The 17,343-nt window shown below is 38.2% G+C and overlaps 1 protein-coding gene across 2 annotated transcripts in view; it reads right to left on the minus strand.

Moving 5' to 3' along the window:
- The window catches only part of smid (nuclear valosin-containing protein-like smid), a 274,423-nt gene that overhangs the window by 178,887 nt on the left and 78,193 nt on the right, over positions 1–17,343 (minus strand). For both annotated transcript variants that reach the window (XR_010861817.2, XM_067159588.2), the window contains exon 4: positions 9,205–9,263. Coding sequence is in view for 1 of the 2 variants with exons in the window: in XM_067159588.2 (XP_067015689.2) it covers positions 9,205–9,263 (59 nt within the window). In the remaining variant the exon portion in view is untranslated. The remainder of the gene's footprint in view (positions 1–9,204; positions 9,264–17,343) is intronic.

Consider the following 17,343-nt stretch of genomic DNA (forward strand, 5'->3'; position numbering starts at 1 on the left):
ACTGTGAACGAAGAATGATTCATGGACCGAACAAAACGGAAGGGGCTCGTATACCACACCTGGGAAACTGGAGTTGGTCAACAACGATGATGATGATGATTATTAATTAATTTATTGTGTTTTACCTCATGTTTGAGTCCAGAATAAACTAATGAAACAAGTTTCAGAATTTTGGGACCGCTAGGTCATAAGATATTTGATATTGCCATATGGCAACGCTAGGCGCTTGAACTACCTATATTTTAACAATGAGTTTTGATAGACGAATTTAGGTTGCAGAGTAGTTTTTTTTTTTTGTTTGTTTGTTTGTTGTACAATAAAAATGTTGAAAAATCTCAGCATTATTTATTGCAAGAATATGGAATATTAGTTTTTATTCACTCACAGCTCAAAAAATAAAATTACCGGGCAAATTAGCCGTGCGGTTAGGGACGCGGAGCTGTGAACTTGCATCTGGGAGATAGTGGGTTCGAATCCCACTGTCGGCAGCCTTGAAGATAGTTTTCCTACCCCATCGTTGCCATAAGACCTATCTGTGCTGGTGCGACGTAAAGCCACTAGCGGGAAAAAAAAGTTAGTGAATAAAGGAAAAACTATTTGCTTGCAGTACAGAGACGCATATGAATACTTTTTGCCTGTCAAAACAAAATTCTCTCTGGAACAATAGAATAAAACCAAAAATAAGAAAACAAAGAACCAAAGAACTTCAGATGCAGTTACACACTACAGAGTAACTACAGTAGTCGATATAGTCACATAAAAGCCTTCCTTCAATACCTGCGTGTTAGGCACAGAGATACTGACAATCTTTTCCTGTCTTCATATCATCCTGCGTGTCCCAATAAGAACACTTGGGGGGTAACTTATTGTATCCAGAAATGAAAAATATGGCGAAAGAGCAACAAATTTAATCAGAAGTTATTTGTGGGTCTGTACAGTTTAAAAACAGCACACTTTCTGGCCTCTTGAACTAAATGTTCACTCAGCTGGTTATCCATGAACAATTCAAAAATATCAAGAATAGCCATGGATTTGCACTTGCTGTAATTAGGCTCCGGAAACGTCAACAGTCACGCTATATTAAAATCAGTCCCTTCAGTCTATCTTGGTTTGTCATTTGATTTATTATTTTCTCTATCAGTTACCCGCTCTTTTGCAGTTTCAGGTATTGAAACAGATCTTGCATCAGTCGACACAAAAGGCACTTTGTCTTCTGGTAACACACCTTCACCTTCATAACTAATCCCAATTCTTTCATTAGTTACAAGCTTCATTTCAGCACCAACACGTAACTGTTGCAAGCTGAGATTATCTTTAAGCCCGCCATCATCTTCATCACCAAAGTCCTCGTCTGTAAGTACACTTACATCGGGTGGTTCCACTAAAATATCACCATTGAGATCTTCAGTCAGTAGCATATCCAGTGCTTCTTGAAGGGAAAATCCCTTCCTGCAAGGAAGATGTATGAATTAGGATAAAGTAACGTGATCAGACAGCTGCAGCAATTTGGTTTTTTTTTTGCTTTACGTCACACCGACACAGATAGGTCAACAATTTTACTGAGTATAAATGATTCAATAAGCACTACTATGGCATTGTGCACCCATACTATTTCAAATGCTTACAACATATATAATGTGCGTATAACCCTACTGTAAACATAATCTAATTAAACAACTTCATTTATAAATTTTATATCCTTCTTACATGAAGCTGGCAGTCATTTAGTAAGAATATGAAAACAACCACCAGTCCACCACTCATGTCACAACAGTAGATTTTAAAATTAAATAAACCTGATTACTCGATTCTAAAAACACTTCTTTAACTGTTGGATAACAATAGTCTTCCAGATTCTTTCTTGTTGCCAACAGTGAAGCCAAACGGCATTAGATGACATACATGTAACGTTTATATGGAAATAACATTAATTTACACATATGTAATACTTTAAGAAAAGGTAGGCTGTTCCAACTCATTTCCCAATTTTTTTAATTTTTTATTTTGCCTCCCAGTTCATTTGAGATAGAGTTTAGTAATTTTCTAACAGAAAACAAAAATGTCCTGAAACAGGAGGTAACTGCATTTTACCATCAGATTTATGATACTCAGTTCACAGTGTAAGGGAGCACTAAGTGCACTACACTAGCTTATCACTAAGGTTGATAGTTCAAAACATTTTGCAAGGATGTCCAGAAATGACTCAATAAGTATTTCAGTTTCATATTAACTATTTAATAAGTTTCTACGAGGAAATGAAAGTAATCACCACTTACTTCCAGGGTGAGCAAAAGCATGATCCCAGTAAAGATTAGTTACAAAGTGTGAAAAAGGAGTTCATACGTCATGGCTTTACATGTAAGACAGGAACCCGTCCTCTCTCTCCAACAGGCCGAAGAATGTCCCTCAGAGCATATGTATATACACACAGAGTTGGAGAGAGGAGGGCAAAGGGGAGGTTATGACACCACACACACGTACGCAGAGAACATGCTGGAAGATCATAGAAGTAGGAGTGGCAGCGATGACATCATTGGGCCTTTAGCGAAGCAAAACCAGCTGGCAATAATACTGCACTCGCCACAGAGTACATAAGCAAAGTTGGCAAATATTGCACCTATCTATAAGCAAGGGAACAGGATGGATTGCAACAACTATCGAGGTATTTCATTGATCAGTATACCAGACTAGGTGTTCACTGGGATTTTTGAAGGGAGGGTGCAATCAGTGGTCGAGAGTAAATTGCAGGTAAAAAATGTGGTTTCAGACCACATAGGGGCTGTCAGGATTAGATTTTTAGTATGTGTCCAGTAACTGGAAAATGAAACGGGACGAATGCGCAGTTATATTTATGTTTCGTACATCTAGACAAGGCACATGAGAGAGTACCAAGGGAAAAGACGTTCACCATATTGGAGGACTATGGCTGTTAGAGCGGTACATTGTGCTTCCGAGTGAGTTTCTCATGAGGCCAAGGAGGCACAAAGTACCGTTGATAGGTGGTGTCATATGACTTTCGTTGCTGGGCCGGTGGACCGGTGAGCAGTTGAATTCGCTATACTAGCGTACCGCTATGGCCTCACAGCAAATCCTGACATGCTTGGTTTCCAGATTTTAGGTTTTATTTTTATATATTTCTAATTCAATTTGTTGCTCTGCTTCTTGTTTAAAGAGGCATAATATCTAAGGTCATCGGCCCCAAATTCGATTTGGTGAAGCACTTTTTCTTTCTTTGTCTTGCAAAACGTAATAGATCAGTTTGAAATTGACACTATTTACCAGAATTCTCAGACAGGACTAGCGTCATTATCCGCCTATTTCGTGAAGAAAACTGTTTCATAAGTAAACTCTCCGATAACTGGTGTACTAACATGGATATATCTCACAAGTATTTCACACACACCCTTCTGTAGAACTACGACTGCCTTGGTATTGTAAACAAATAGTAAACAAATCGTGGCACAGTTTGTTGGCTACTATGAGCACTGTCAAGCAATGCAAGCTTCTAGTACTGCTAGGGCCAATTGCAGAAACGGTGTTTAGACGATGTCTATGGTTAAACAGTGTATAAGTTTGGCTGCCGCATTGCAGAGACATTATTTATCACTTAGTATCTGAAGTCGATGTTCAAGGCGCCATGTTTAAGCACTGCTGAGAGCAGTGTTTAACCTCAAAATAGGAACGAATCTCAGTCGTTGGTTGTTTACAATGGAGCATGTAAATTATATCACTATGTTGAAATGGTTCAGGAGAGAAATGTTAGACAGCCTCCTGTATGTCACCTGCTATGAGATCGGAGCAATCCTTTTGAAATGTACGGGGAGGCACAATTTAAAACACTATGTCACTTTTCAAAGAAAACTCTAAGGGAATTGTTGCGCGACGTTGCTGTCACTCTGTAGCTCCTTCTAACTTTACGATTCTTGGCAACCAATGAATTTTATACTACGAATGGTGATACAGTAAATGACAACGCAGCGACTGTGCCAGACAGTGGATCATGTTGTAACTGCCATCAATAGTTTGAGGAGCAGATTTATCAACTTCCCTAACAACGATGAGCTACCTGCTGTCAGGAATGATTTCGCTGTCCTTTCCAGGTAAAGAGGCCTAATCTTCTTTCTGTGGATTGAATGTAATGATCATCTCTGTAATATGAGAGCTCATAAACGTGTTATCCATTTACAATGTGGAAAATAATTGTTATTATTTCTAGGGATAACATTCCCGGAATAATAGGTGCCATTGACTGTACTCATGTCAGAATAACTTGTCCCGATCGCCAGAGAGCTGTCACGTACATCAACCAGAAGGGATTCCGTTCTATTAACTGCCAAGTAAGTGTATATAACACTGACGCAAAACAGCACTTATTTTTCTGTAATGGCTGTTATTTGTACTCATCATAACGACAATACTCTTATTAAAGCTACACTTCATTATATGGCATGCACAATAGTGGACATAAATACGGTCTAACAAGTTCATGTTAACGCTCCTTCACAACATGTAGCAACAACAACTACTACTACTAATACTACTACTACTACTACTACACTTGAAACCTACTTACATACAGCAGTTTTTATTTCATTGCATGTGATATGTGACACCAAGATGAGAATAAGGTGTATTGTTGCTCGTTGGCCTGGTTCAACTCATGAAAATGAAAATCCACAGCCTGTTTCCAGTCATTTGACCGGGTGAGGAATGGAATGAATGTGGCCCCCATCTAGCGGCGAGGATAAGAACTGTGCTGGCTGCCAAAGCCTGTCGCACTCCTCTAGGACAATGATTAATGAATGAATAATGAAATGAAATGATACTGGAGTGTGTTGCTGGAATGAAAGATGACAGGAAAAACTGGAGTACCTGGAGAAAAACCTGTCCTGCCTCCGCTTTGTCCAGCACAAATCACACATTGAGTGACCAACCACGGAACCCAGCGGTGAGAGGCCGACGCGCTGCCACCTGAGCCACGGAGGCTACGCTCAACTCATGATAGCAGAATATTTCAAAATTCTACTATCCACGACCGCCTGGAAAGAGGAAATATTAGGGGACATCTTGTCGGAAATTCTGGCTACACTTGTAAGAAATACTTACTCCAATTCTGAACCCAAGGAACGCAGCTGATACTCTTCATAATCAAGCTTATGTCCTGGGCAGAAATGTAGTGGAAAGAACATTTGGGTTTGTGGAAAAGAAGATTTCCCTGTCTTGCACGGGGTCTGCGAACGAAAGTTCGAAAAACCCTGAAAATCATTTAATATTTTCAAAAAACACAATCTAAGAATTGCTTACAGAACCACACGTAATAATGCTTCCATTTTACATAACACTAATCTGTCATTGTAAACAACAAATACAGCCACTCAGGAGTGTAGTGCATAAAATGCAACTATTGTGAAGCCAGCTACATTGGATGTTTTCTATTCGCTACAGCGAACACGTCAATGCCACTAAATATTATCGTTTTTCATCCATAGGGCAACACGTCGAAGAGCACAATATCACTAATATCGAGAATGATATGGAAATTTTAAATATTAACCCCACAGGCCCATTGCTCAATATAATGGAAGATTTTTATATCAATATGGACCAATACACTAATCCCAACCTCAACTTAAATGAAATCACAGATAAAACAAACATTCTCTTCAACACAGCCATTCCCATTCTAAAACACACATATTTAAAAAGAATCAACAGACACAAACCCACACACAACCCAAAAGACACATCCCACTCCACCCCACCCCCTCCAGAGGCTGCTTCCCCCTCCCCACCACCTCTCAACCTGAACCCTATGACAGCCACACGATGTACACACAACAGTGTGCAGCACACGCCCGACTATACTTGAAGACATATCCAGCCCACAAGTAAGTAACACATACTCTATAGCACACAAACCATTTAGTAGGCACTCTCTATCAGTTATTCTAATTCCTACTTCCTTTCTCTTTCTCAGATTTTTGAATTTACCTGAGCATAAATGCAAGTATGAAGAGGGGAGCTCTATCAACTTACTTTCTTTAATTTCAAAATTTCATCCATAGCATATGCCTCAACAAGGATCCTGAAAGTTAGCATGTATCAGCAACAACATGCACTAAGAATGAACATAGTGCATGTTAAACAAACTACAGAACCTCAGTCTACTACGGTCCCCGCAAAACTGGGGCCCAACAATGCACCTTGATTGTATCTATACAACAGTTGGACATAATGCTGGCATACTGCATAGATATTTGAACTTGACACCAAAACCTCAGTGAACCTTCATTCTATACGAACCATATTTTCAACCTCAGCTATACAATTTTTGGAATATGTGGCATTCAAGGGATTCCAGCATGCCGAAGCCCTTCATTCTACCATATGTATATATGTATCTTGTATGACGTAATGTTAGCAACAGTATAGATTTTTGAATGGAACTCCAACTAGTCAAAGCCCTATAATTGTACCATATGTATATATCTTAACAGTAGTATTATATTAGAATAAGGCATTCTTGTTAAATTAGTTTTTAGTAATATTTTATGTACAATCGCTATTAAGCAGGTTCACCAACAGCTGATGATGACCTATTTACGGGTCGAAACCGGCACTGTTTTAATGTAGATAATTTTAAACATTTTGTAAATAAAGTATTGATTAGGTGGAAAACTCATCCTTCAAGCTATTTATTTTCAATGCATTTCCTAAATCAAGAGTAATGCTTACTAAATAGTATCCATTAAACGTACATAAGCGAGCTCTCCCTCATCATCATATGGGTTTTCGAGAGGTTGGCCTGAATCGCCTAACACCACCAGCATATTCTCCTCTAAAGGACTTAACAGGCTTGGTGGAGGCCCACCTCCTGTTGTTTTGGATTTTTTTTTCTTCTATCATCCAAGCTGTTTTTAGCCTGGAGCTTCAGCCTCTGCCACAGTTCTGTAAAAATACCCCAATACATTTTAGTGCATGCCTTATTGAGTCAGTTTTTGCCTTCATTTCTTTCTAGTTGTTTTACGTCGCACCGACACAGATAGGTCTTACGGCGACGATGGGACAGGAAAGGGCTAGGAGTGGGAAGGAAGCGGCCGTGACCTTAGTTAAGGTACAGCCCCAGCATTTGCCTGGTGTGAAAACGGGAAACCACGGACAACCATTTTCAGGGCTGCCGACAGTGGGGTTCGAACCTACTATCTCCCGAATACTGGATACTGGCCGCACTTAAGCGACTGCAGCTATCGAGCTCGGTGCCTTCATTTTGAATCACCATGATTAGTTTTCCAATACAGAACAGATTAATTCCCATTGGAATAAATAAAACGCGCAAAATTAACTTGGAACTTACCCAATAGTGCTTTGCTGTCACGTGGGGGGTTCTGAGGAAAACTGATGTTGAAAGCCTCTGTAATCTTCTGCCAGGCTACATTCCTTTTATGTATTGTATCGCTGTTGTATGCCTTACATTCTACAACATCATGTGACTTCATAATTTCAGAAAATACTATTTTTTCTTCGCTTGAAAAGTCTTCTGAATGTCTTGCCATTTTCACAACACACAACAGCTGATTAAAGATGGGACCTGCATTGGTGAGTTTTCATTGGTCCCAGCTGGCAAAGAGTAGTTTCAAAGACACTTCTATTTCCATTTTGGAGCTGATATGGAAACAAACTATGTCTTGCTAAACACCGGCTGAACACCGTTTAAGCAACGGAACATCGAACGTGACTTAGACATTGTTTAGTTAGACGTTGTCTAAGGCTTAAAATTAGTCACTATTTCTGCAATCGGCCCCTAGAGTGTACTGCTTTGGCCATATAGCCAAAACCGTACACTAAACTTTTTTGTGGGGCCACGGCGGTACCTCGGGGTGCTAAGATTTTTATTGTATTTAGTGTATATATTGAACACTTAAGTGAAATATCACTTGGAATATTCTTTTACTTCTGATTTATTGTATGCACAGTAGGAAAAAAGCTTTGGCCACCAGGACAGTTCTTGCTATGTATCCTGGCAGTCGACGTATTAAGGGCAGATTAATAAAAGCAATCAAAGGCAATGTTCACAACTGGGCTGTGATGAGAACTGACAGTAGAATGAGTTCTTGGTTCAAGGTATTTATGGGGTTTAGACAAGGTTGTAATCTTTTGTGTTTGTTGTTCATAGTTTACATGGATCAACTACTGAAAGGTATAAAGTGGCAGGGAGAGATTCAGTTAGATGGAAATGTAGTGAGCCTTCCATGTCTGGGGCTGGTTTCCTCATATCTTGTGCTACAGTACAGCTCTCTTCTTTTGTCTGGCTGGTCGTGAAAGGTTAACCCGTCCGCCCAACAGGTTCAATGTTCGATACTTGGCGTAGCCTACATGAAGTAAATATACTCCTTGACTCAGAGGAATATTTGTTCTCAAAATTAAAATTACTTGTCACATAATTGTTGAAGAAGTGATACCAGTATTAATTAATGATCATCATGACTACATAATTCTTCCTGCCAAAAACAGTATTTGCCTAATCACTTTGAATCCATACTTCAATACAAATTACTGTTTAAAAAATTCAGACCAAGGCTGAACATACAATATACGCTCCTAATAAAAGGTTTAAATAACGCATAAAATCACTAGATAGCAAAGGAATCAATTTCGATATATTGAACGGTCGATATATAGAACGGTAAGATATCAATAACCAACAAGCTGATATTCAAATATATTATTAGTATGCAATCAATTGATGGATGATATCCTGCGACATATCACAGTTTTCATGGAAAAAATTTGTCCATAATTGTAAAAAGATAATACATAGACAACCACACAAAAAATAGTGAACTACTTACAATTGTGTGAAAAAATAGTAAAATGACTAAAATTTGTGATGTCGCGACTGTAAAAAGTTCATAAATCGTGCAATAGACATTAAACACAAAAGAATCTGTGAAAAAACCTATTTGCAAAAGTAAGGGGTCCCTTCTGATATTACAGGGCAAGATAGATAGCAAGCAAGTGTCTGTTAGCCCACCAATGTAATGGCTCCAAAACAGCAAAGGCTGATCTGGCATTAACAATACCGAACAACTTTTAAAATTAGTCGCAGAAAGGAGTACTTCCTCCCGGGTGATCTGGGGGGGGGGAACGGATATGGCACTTAAAGAAGAAGATTCTAATACGTCAGTCACATAAAAAGCTGCTTACCTTGGAACATGTTTTGACATATACATTGTCATCAGTTGGTCAGATGCCACGTTGTTCCCCTGTAAAAAAAAAGAGTATGTCATTTTTTGAGTAATTATACATTTCGTTTTTTTTTTTTTCAATACCAAAAAGCAAACATTCTGAAATCAATACCAGTAGTGCAAGGGTGTAGTTTTGTCTTTTAATGTTGTCATGCAACCAATCAATATCATTATGAAAGCTGTTTATCAGCTGTTAAAATATAACATCGCCATTTGATTTGTGGTGCTCAATAAGGATGGGATGACCGAGAGGATATGTAATACTCATTCGCTGATTGACAAAAATGGGTGTAAGCACACATCTTGCACGAAGACATCTTACATGTAAGTAAACCTGGACAATGGCAAACACATTACCATGTGAAATGTATAACATATCTGAACCATCATTTTAAGGTAACTGGTTCTATTAGGACTGCTCCCTTAGAAGGACTTGAAAATCTGTATCATTTAGATCTAAGTATTTGTTCCACTGAACTGTTTTAAACCTTGCATATCATCATCATCATCATCATCATCATCACCTCCACATATTGCATCAAGACTGATATTAAATTTAAAAGCCATTGTTTTTCAACAATGAACTGTTCTAATAGTTATCCAATAAGCACTGTGGACTAGTTTGTCTTGTGCATGCAAGTTTGTTGTTGAACTGTGGGCATCGATGCCAAGAAAAGCTAACTCTTTCTTGGCAGCTGGAGTGGAACCACTATAAGAGATGGATCTCATGTTGCCCAGTATCTGGATTTATGGCCTTACAGTGGCTAAATCTATATATATAAAATAGGAGATTTGTCTGTAAAATGCTCAGAATCGGTCATGTCCATGGTAACAAGGAAATGCACTTTTTACTGTCTGTCTGTCTGTCTGTCTGTCTGTCTGTAAACGCATCACGAGGAAACGGCTGAAGAGAATTTAATGAAAATCGGCATGTGAAGTCGGGGGATGAGCCACTACAATCTAGGCTATAAATCATTTTATTCACGCAGAGTGAAATGGTAGTTTAGGGGAAGGCCTACAATTTAATTCTCAAATATTTATATTATTAGTGGTCCTATCGATAAATACTACATAACTACAGTTATAAAGAATTAAGTTTCCGATCATTTATGTCATACATTGTTTTCTTACAGGCTTTGATAACACAGATATTCATGAATTTTATTTTTGTTGCCAAGTCCATATCGACGCCGAGCCACGAGAAAATGGATTAACAGAATTTAATGAAAGTCTGTATATAGAGTCGGGGAATAAGAAACTACAGTCTAAATTATAAACAATTGTATTCACCCTGGATGAAATTGTAGTTCAGGGGAAGGCGCCTAAAATTTAATTTTTAAATACCTAGGTTATTGGTCCTTTTGAAAAGTACTAAATAACAAATGTTAGAGAGAATAAAGTTTCCGACCTTTTATGTTTTATTCAGTTTTACCGTATCGACTATGATAAGAGTGGTATTTCAGAGTCGGAAGAAAATTAAATGTGAAGGCTTAAAATATTGAAAGCCCATAACATTCATCAACAATAACATTACATTGACCATTGTTTGTTGTGATGTTCTTTGTCTCTTATGCTGCCACCTAAATCCTATAGTTGGGATTATGCTGCGTACCAAGTATAATAGCCTGACTGAATATTGGCAGGAAATAGCTGAGGACTTAGAAAACTTTCTTCTTTAGCATGTTCTTCCTCTAGTTCATACATTTTCTGATACCGTACTGCTGGTACGTCACACACTGGTTCATCATAGTATTCCAGCTATTCGATCCCTACTCTGACGTGCTGTTTTGAATGAGCAGTGTGCACACTTAAGGCAGAACCTCACTTAGTAGTAGTAGTAGTAGTAGTTGTAGTAGTAGTAGTAGTAGGAGTAGTACCTGGTCTAGAATTACAATTTAGCCATATTCCAAATTATAGCACCACAATTCACTAAATAACTCAAAATTAACCCTGAAAAGAGCTGTTTCTTGAAAAGAGCTTCTTCCTCTTCACTTTTTCTTAATTTCTACAATCATTTTATTCAAAATTAGCAGTGTAGAGGGGGTTTCTCCTCTGGCTTGGAGGAAAAATTTGCCTCCAAGTCAAATAGATTTTCCCGCCACCTGTGTAGTGAATTGAGATTTTCCGACTCATTGGGTACTCCTAGGAAACAGATTAGTAAAAGGGTATAGTTTTTGCCCTGACACTCTCCACTATTCGACCCTTCGACACACACACACACACACACACACACACACACACACACACACACAAAAATCCGCAAAAAAAACTAAGAGTGTTCACGGACCACGGCTGTCTGCAGCCTGGTCATTCCAGTTCTCGTACTTTGGACTGTTAGATCGGCAGCGTAATACTGTTCGTTAAAAGTGAGAAAATGTGTTGTTTTTCATTTGATCCAGTATTTCATCTCATTTAATTTCATTGCTTTTACTTGCGCCATTCCTACTGACGTCGTTCTAATGACCTACGTTTGTTTCAGTTGGGAAAACCACTAAGACAGTCTTTCAGAGGATGTAAAAATGCAGGTAGAGAGTGAGTGTCTGCCATTATAATGCAATTCCCCAACCTGACTGTGACTGATGGTAGGCAAGTGGGCCTAGCATTAAGATGAAAATTCCCTAACGCAGTCTTCATATGAGAAAACATGTTTGGTGATTTCTCCGTCGCGATTCTAGAGTAACATTAAGAGCTATGCAATTTAATACAGTCTTGCTCACAACGTGTACACTACCTAACCTAATTCTGTATACAATGTAGAATTCTGTAGCAAAGCACTATTACATCAGCTAGTATAATATAATTACTAAATATATACATATGATAAGACTGCGACAAGACAGGTGCATTTTTTTACTCGAGCAACAACATGATGAGTAATAAAAACCATTAAGAGGATTTTAATTGTAGTATAACAAAAACAAATATTTTATAATAATGGAATGTACATTTAACACTTAGATATTATTTAACAAGTGGATTTTAAATTGGCATGCCATTTTTTTATTGTACTTTCTCTTTTTCACATCACTCATTTATGTATCACTGTTTTAGTATTTTTAGAATGTAGTTTGTTAATTCAACTACTAACCAGTTGGAGAAGGTTCAAAAGAACTGAAACATGCACTGGTGAAACTTGTGCAATATAAATGTCTTTCCATTATGCATCAATAATTTTAAGTCATTTTTTAAAGTGTATTCAAAGGCAGAACAGTACAAATTTTTCTCTGAGGAATATTTGTAAGTCAATGCGAAATCATCATGAAGTTTATTGTATGCTATGCTCATCTTGTTCCAAACAACACGCTCAATAGAACCAGGTGGAGATTACCTTGCAAAACAGCAGACCCTGTTCCACTGCGGGACAAAGGCTACGATGATGAAGATGACGATTATGCTTGATTTGTAAAGACATGCTTTCCAAAGATGTTCCTAACATTTCTCTTACTTGATTAAGATCAATCTAATTCTAATGTTTTAAAATGGGGATTTAACTAACTATACCTATGCAGCCATTCTGAATTAATGTTAAACATATTGTAATTATATTCTAATCTGAGATTAGAATTGAATGTCGATCCTGGCTAAGTCCGGTGGTATTTGAAGGTGCTCAAATACGACAGCCTCGTGTCGGTAGATTTACTGGCATGTAAAAGAACTCCTGCGGCACTAAATTCCGGCACCTCGGCGTCTCCGAAGACCGTAAAAGTAGTTAGTGGGACATAATGCAAATAACATTATTATTTTATTATTAGAATTGAATGTTGAAAGGAAATGAGCTTTACTCATGTTAATTATGTTCTTTGAGAATTATACAGGGTTATTCACGAAAGATGTTAGACATAAATAACATCTAAACAATTAAAGATATCAGTATTCCGTTTCCATATTCGTAAATTATACCCAGGGGCTTGTAAAGTGCTACTTATTCTCATGGGGTGATTAATAACCGAGATATTGATACTAACTCCATATTTTTAAATGGGGCAGCACAAATACATACAGCTGGCCTCAAAGATCAACTGCGTGTAAGTTCAAATATGTAAGTATCTCCAAAATCGGAGAGTTACTTTTTGAGATATCAATAAAAACTGTATTTGGACTTCTGCGTGCCGCATCAGACAGCATGCGGTCGGCCAAGGATATAAGTTGTTTCCTGGCATTGATTCCAGCCACGGAACAGATACAGGCATGTACTATAAACCATCGTACACATAATGTGATGTACCATAACATGCCCTGGGTGTGCAACGTTATTGTATGAATGGCGAACACACAATGGGGAAGGGAGATTTAGGTTTTATTGTTTCGTTTTGAAATCCATGTGTAACAGGTTGCGCTCAGTTTGACATCTTTGCTCGTGGACAGGAATGGGAAGGATTTGGAAAGTACGTCGGCCGGGGCCTATCTCAAAGGTACCCATCTAGCATTTGCATGGTGTTGAATTGGGGACACCATGAATATCACTTTCAGGTCAGCCGAGGCAGGACTCAATCCTGTGCTCTCCCGAATGCACGCTACTCCAGTCGCACTTGAGCTCCACGGAGATTAATGCATGTAAAATAAATAAATAATAGTGTTGCTGCCATCTGACCACTATCAGCTCTGAACATCGCACATAATAAGTCAAGCTGTTTGGCTATTTCTCAATTCATACAGTAGTATGTGCTGTACACTCAAACCAGTGACAATTATAGCTTTCATTATGTTCCATTGAATTCAGAGTGATTATTTTATTCCTTTTAAAAATATCAACCCTCCTGTTCTGTCATAAGTTCGCCTGTCATACACACTTTACAAACCCATCACATTTGTACGTGCTTACATGCCTGGAATCCATACTGTGGCTGGAATCACCCCCAGGAAACTGCTTGCGCGTCAATATGTCCTTGCCTGACTGCACGCTATCTGATGTGGTATGCAAAATCGGGCATGCTGTTCTTATTGATATCTCAAAAAGCAACTGTCCGATTTTGAAAATACTTAGATATTTGAACTTGTATGCAGTTGAACTTTTAAGGCGAGCTGTATGAATTTGTGCCGTTCCATTTAAAAATATGGAGCTAGTGCAATATCTCAGTTATTAATCACCCCATGAGAGTATGTAACACATTATTTTACAAGCCTCTGGGTATCATTTACAAATATGAAAAGACAATACTGATATCTTTAATGGTTTAGACGTTATTTCCATGTAACATCTTAGGTGAATAACCTTGTACATAAATTGTTGAAATACTTTTCACTCTTTTTTCTTATAATATTATTTATTCTCCAACTGTGAATATCTTATTCTATAATGGTCAGTGACAGAGTTGATGGCTCCTGGTCGTGACGAGACAGAACAATAATACAAAACACAGCATTACTGCATAGCGGCAGTCATCCCCACCACTTGTAACAAAGTCATCTCCATACAGGCCATGAAGGCCCTTGGAGGGGTGGAAGTTAAAGGCTTCCACTACCCGTAACCTCGGCACTTCATGGGTAGAGTGGTTAGCTCTACGCCGACCACCTTTGCCTCCAGGAATTAACCTGGTACTCATTTTTTGTGTAGGCTGAGTGAACCTCATGACCATGTGCACCTCCAGCAGTAGAAATCTTGTTTCTTAAATTTTTCGACTTTCTGATGGGGAATTGAACCCACGTCCCTCCGGGTGAACCGACCACGCCTTTACCGCCTCGGCCAGGCAGCCAACTCAGGTAAAATATGTCGCCACAGTTGCGTGATTATGGAAAATGGCCTTAAATTCCTGAATTTCACAGGATAAGTTGCATGTTCAGGAAGCAAGCCATTAGCCTCAGGAATGTTCAGTTTTGCTTGCCAGTTAGCAGCAATATTGCTGAATCACACAGCGAGTCTATTTGTGCTTGTATTGTGTATTCCTTTCAGAAGTTAGACATTTATTTTGAGTTGAGTGGTACAGTGAAGTGTAGAGAATACTTGCCACGTGTTACGGTAGCCTATATCTGGATTAGGAACAAATAAACTATATGAATAGCGTGGTGCATATTTGTCTTGTGATAGCCTAGTTACGGATACAGAAAAAGTGGTGAAATTCCTCACTAATGAAAACAAAATTTAAATCATTCAGAAAGTGGACTGGCATCCACATCTTCAAGCGCGCAGAGGTCACGAATGTTGAACTCGCACTTTCGCGTTTCGACTCAATCATTCGACTTGGTAGAAGCTTTTCAAAATGGGGGTCAAAGACATTGCTCCCGATTCCTCCCGGTCACACATGGTCGAGTGTAACATCCAATTCATTGTCTAAGAGTGTGACCAGAAAATAATGTTTAACCCACTGCTGTGAAATAAAAGGCTTCTACTAACATTTCTTTTAGAAAGAGCTGCAGTAGTACCTGGATAATTTTATTGGCCCCAGCAAATATTTTCATATTTGTTGTTTGGTGCACTTGTTATTTTATAAGCCGTAGCAGAAAAGGTTTTCGTATTTGTTCTCTCGTTTTATTTAAATACGTTCGCCAGAAGAGCTGATACGTAATATAGCAACACATCGGAGCTCATCATCGAGCAGTGCTGTAAGAAGAGTAAGATACGCATGAATCATTTCTTGAAAAGAAGATTTAAAGAATAATTAAGCTTTCCAGAAGATAAATAATTTAAAATCACAGATACTTCTAAAACAAGGTCGAAGTTATCAAAGCAAATATAGATAGTTGATTGACCGAAACATGAAAAATAACAGAATACTAAAGAAGATAACATTATTTTAAAGAAAATTTTAAAAATGAACGATTACTTGTCGAATTTCTTTGATGTTATTGACAGCTGCAGTATGGAGAAGATGATGTCTTGCTAATTTCGAGGTGGACCGACCTGGAGGTGGATATGATCCAGCCAATAGACCAGACCTGATGTGAGACGAGGACACCAGCCGAACTGTAGACCGTGGCCAGTCGTGACCAGCGATGTGACGGAGAGAGGAAGCTACAGAGATGGCTTACTTGATGAATGACGAGCTAAGTTTTACTATAAATATGTTAGTTCTTAATTAAGCTAGGCATATGTATTTAATATGAACTACAGTAAGTGCGAGATACTTAGAAGTGGAAGTGATACAGTGAAGTGATATGTATTATAACCGTTCAATGGCATGTGACTCAGTCGTTGAGCCATTGAAGGTTATGCTAAGGAAAAGATCAACAGAATTGCTCGGGAAATACGTCCAGCAGCCACAGATCAAGTTGTCATATATTCTAATTGTGTACAATAACCGGAATAACTCACTCATTCAAACAAGAAATTGGATGGATATGAAATAAGGACGGAGATTCATAAGCTCAGAATCCCATGGTCATCGGATGTTTACAATCCTGGATGTCATTTAATATATGAGCACAGGCTAGCAAGTAGAGTTTGCATTTTCAACATCAAGAAGAAGCAAATCTACCATATGATATTCACGTCCATCAATAACGCGGCAGAGGCCATGACTTAATGTTATAGGTTAAATGATCAAGAAGGCGTTGAAGAAAATAAATCGATTGTAGATGTCATGAAGATACATAAATGGTGAAGTGTTTCTTTGTACATCTTCCTAATCAGAAGAGATGACGTTACCTCAGAGCTTATTTCCTCGAATGTAAAAAACATATGGAAGAGAAGTTACAAAGTAGTGAACCTAGTAGAAGATATGAAACGCGGACCAATATTAATGAACTGTTGTTTTTATGAACAATTGTATTGCAATGAGAAAACTGAGACTGATGGTTGACAAAATAGCGATTCACACGTCTTAAGGAGCATTTGGAGTAACAGAATATAAGGGAAATATTGAAAGACGTAGTAGGAAGATAATAATATTGTATAAAATAACAATCCAATATTTGATGTTTAAATAAGCCGTCACGCGAATTACACAGCTTTAGAGGTGAGTCAGCCGTATCAACAGTTAGATTCAATTAGTTTTCTTTATCAATATTCTTGCTTTTCTCTTAACATTGGGTTTCATTATTGCAGGGTTCTATTGAACTGAGAAGACATGTCCGCCTAACAACTGTAGGACAAATGAAATTACAGTTCCAACCACGCATACAGCATTAAAAATACGAAGTTTTTTGTACTTAATAAATTTAA

The sequence above is a fragment of the Anabrus simplex genome, chromosome 1, assembly GCF_040414725.1.
Source record: "Anabrus simplex isolate iqAnaSimp1 chromosome 1, ASM4041472v1, whole genome shotgun sequence".
Classification (NCBI taxonomy): Eukaryota; Metazoa; Arthropoda; class Insecta; order Orthoptera; family Tettigoniidae; genus Anabrus; species Anabrus simplex.